The sequence below is a fragment of the Cynoglossus semilaevis genome, chromosome 1 (assembly GCF_000523025.1).
Source record: "Cynoglossus semilaevis isolate Cse_v1.0 chromosome 1, Cse_v1.0, whole genome shotgun sequence".
Lineage (NCBI taxonomy): Eukaryota > Metazoa > Chordata > Actinopteri > Pleuronectiformes > Cynoglossidae > Cynoglossus > Cynoglossus semilaevis.
Window position 1 is genome coordinate 22,232,199 of NC_024307.1, and position 2,351 is coordinate 22,234,549.

Genomic DNA, 2,351 nt, shown 5'->3' on the forward strand with positions numbered 1-2,351 from the left:
TATATATATATATATAAATATATATATATATATACACACACACATATACACACACACACATCAAAAAGCATTAGTGGTATTGGTGTCAGTGAGTAGTTGGTGTGATAAAAAGTGGTTTCTAGCTTTCAGCACAAAGCAGATGTTTAAGACACATTGATCGGCTGGTCAGTGTCTGGAATTTTCAAAGCTTTTTGAATTTATGTGTGCTCCCTTGTTCTGCTTTTTATAAAGTCCTGTCCACCTCATTTTCAAGAAAATTGTTTGTTGATTTTTTTTCCTTGTAGCTATTGTGCTTTTTTCTTAAAAATCAGTTCGATTTGTGATGACTTATTCTTGTTCTGTTGTTCAGGAGTCCTACAACAATGTCCGGCAGTGGCTTCAGGAAATCGATCGTTATGCTAGTGAAAACGTGAATAAGCTGCTGGTTGGCAACAAATGTGACCTGACCACCAAGAAAGTGGTGGACTACACAACAGCCAAGGTAAGGCAAAGAAGACAAATAAAGAAGGATGTCTTTAATCTAATTATCTTTCTATTCCTTTCATCCACAAATAATTTTACCATTCAGAATTTGTAGCTCCTAAACCAGAATAATGCCTCTACCTCATATGTGTCAAACTCAAGGCCCGGGTGCCAAATTCGGAAATTGCAGAAACATGTATTAGTCTGTTATGGAGGAGTTACATCTATACCAGTGATACCTGACCTTTTTTGTTCCAAGGACTGTTCAGTTAATACCACCCGTTACTTTGGCAAGGTAGCAAGGTGCTGAACATTGAAGGATCATAACATTTTCAAAATAAAACATCTACTAGACTCTATTCTGTTTGTATCAGAGTCCGAATGACCTATTATGTTAAAATATTGCCAGATTATCTTTAAATAAAGAAAGTAAATGGATATGACTGGATTTTCTTTGAATGAAGTCAATTATAAAAAAAAAAGCACATTTTGTCCCACTGCGGCCCGGGATCAAATGACCTATGGACTTGTACTGGTCTGCGGACCGGGGGTTGAGGACCCCTGATCTATACAGTCTTCAATTTACAACCGGCCCTTTAAGGGGAACTGTATTGCTAATGTGGCCCCTGGTGAAAATTAGTTTGACACCTCTGCTCTACCTTAACAGGAGTTGTATGTCGTGCTGAAGTTACATCTAAATATAACCGTATTTTCGGACTATAAGCCATTGCAGTGGAACCTCGAGTGTTTCGACATATGAGTGTTTCGAGATACGAGCAAGCCTTCAAGCAAATTTTTGCTTCAAGATACGAGTAAAGATTTTAGATACGAGCATGCTTACAGACTTTGACGCTAGGCTGCTGAGCACTCGGAGCACCCCAATGTAAGTTAAGTTATTTCCAAGTTTATGTAAGTTACGTAGTGTATGTGTGTAAGGTACCTTCCCTCCATTCCTCCTTCCCTCCTCCTCCGCAGATGCCGCCATTAGCCGCTACTGTATCGTCTGTCTCAAACGTAAAAACTCTAGTTATTTATATCTAAACTAGTTATTTCTTATGGGAAAAATGATTTGTGATACGAGCACCTCGAGTTACAAGCTCGGTCCTGTAACAGATTATGCTTGTATCTCAAGGTTCCACTGTACTTTTTTTCCACATGCTTTGTACTCTGCGGCTTAAACATTGATGGAGTTTTACGGGCTAAAGAATGCTCGGTGTGGCTGATATAAAGCAACTTCCCTGTTTCTGTTTACCTCTGCTGCAGACAAGTGAAGGGAGTTAGCAAATGTTAGCTTCGGTCCTGGAGCTGATCACTATGTCCCCCCTGTGCATTCCAACTACGGTCGGGGCGTCGAAGAAGGAAAGAGCTAACGTGCAACCAGTTGTGTTACAGGCAAAATTATTTGACCCCTGTGACTTATAGAGAAGTGTGGCCTGTATATGTACTTTTTTTTTTTTTAATTAAGTGGGTGTGGTTTATATTCAGGTGTGCTCAATAATCCGAAAATTACAGTACATATAGGGTTCAGGCTGATCTAAATCTAGTTCTCACTTCCAGTCCTTCTCCTATGCTTAGCTTAGTGGCCCACTGTCGTGCTGTTGTCCCTCGCTGTTTTTTTTTTTTTTTTGACCCATTTTTATAACAATAATAAAATGTTTGCTAAACTATTATTATTTATATCATATTATAAATATATTTACAATATATTTGTTTATATATATGTTTTTGATAGGGGAATTGTAATTTAATTCATGGTATACTCTCATGGTTTTTAGTTATTTTTAATGGGGAAAATCAAGATACGAGGGGATCAACATACGAGTGCTGTTGTGGAACAGATTAAACTCGTATCTTGAAGCCCCACTGTATATATATATATATATATATAT

At 37.9% G+C, this 2,351-nt stretch overlaps 1 protein-coding gene across 1 annotated transcript in view; it reads left to right on the forward strand.

Moving 5' to 3' along the window:
- Window positions 1-2,351, forward strand: part of rab1ba (zRAB1B, member RAS oncogene family a) — a 20,200-nt gene that overhangs the window by 14,609 nt on the left and 3,240 nt on the right. The window contains exon 5 of the mRNA XM_008319454.3: window positions 350-481. Within this exon, the coding sequence (XP_008317676.1) occupies window positions 350-481 (132 nt within the window). The remainder of the gene's footprint in view (window positions 1-349; window positions 482-2,351) is intronic.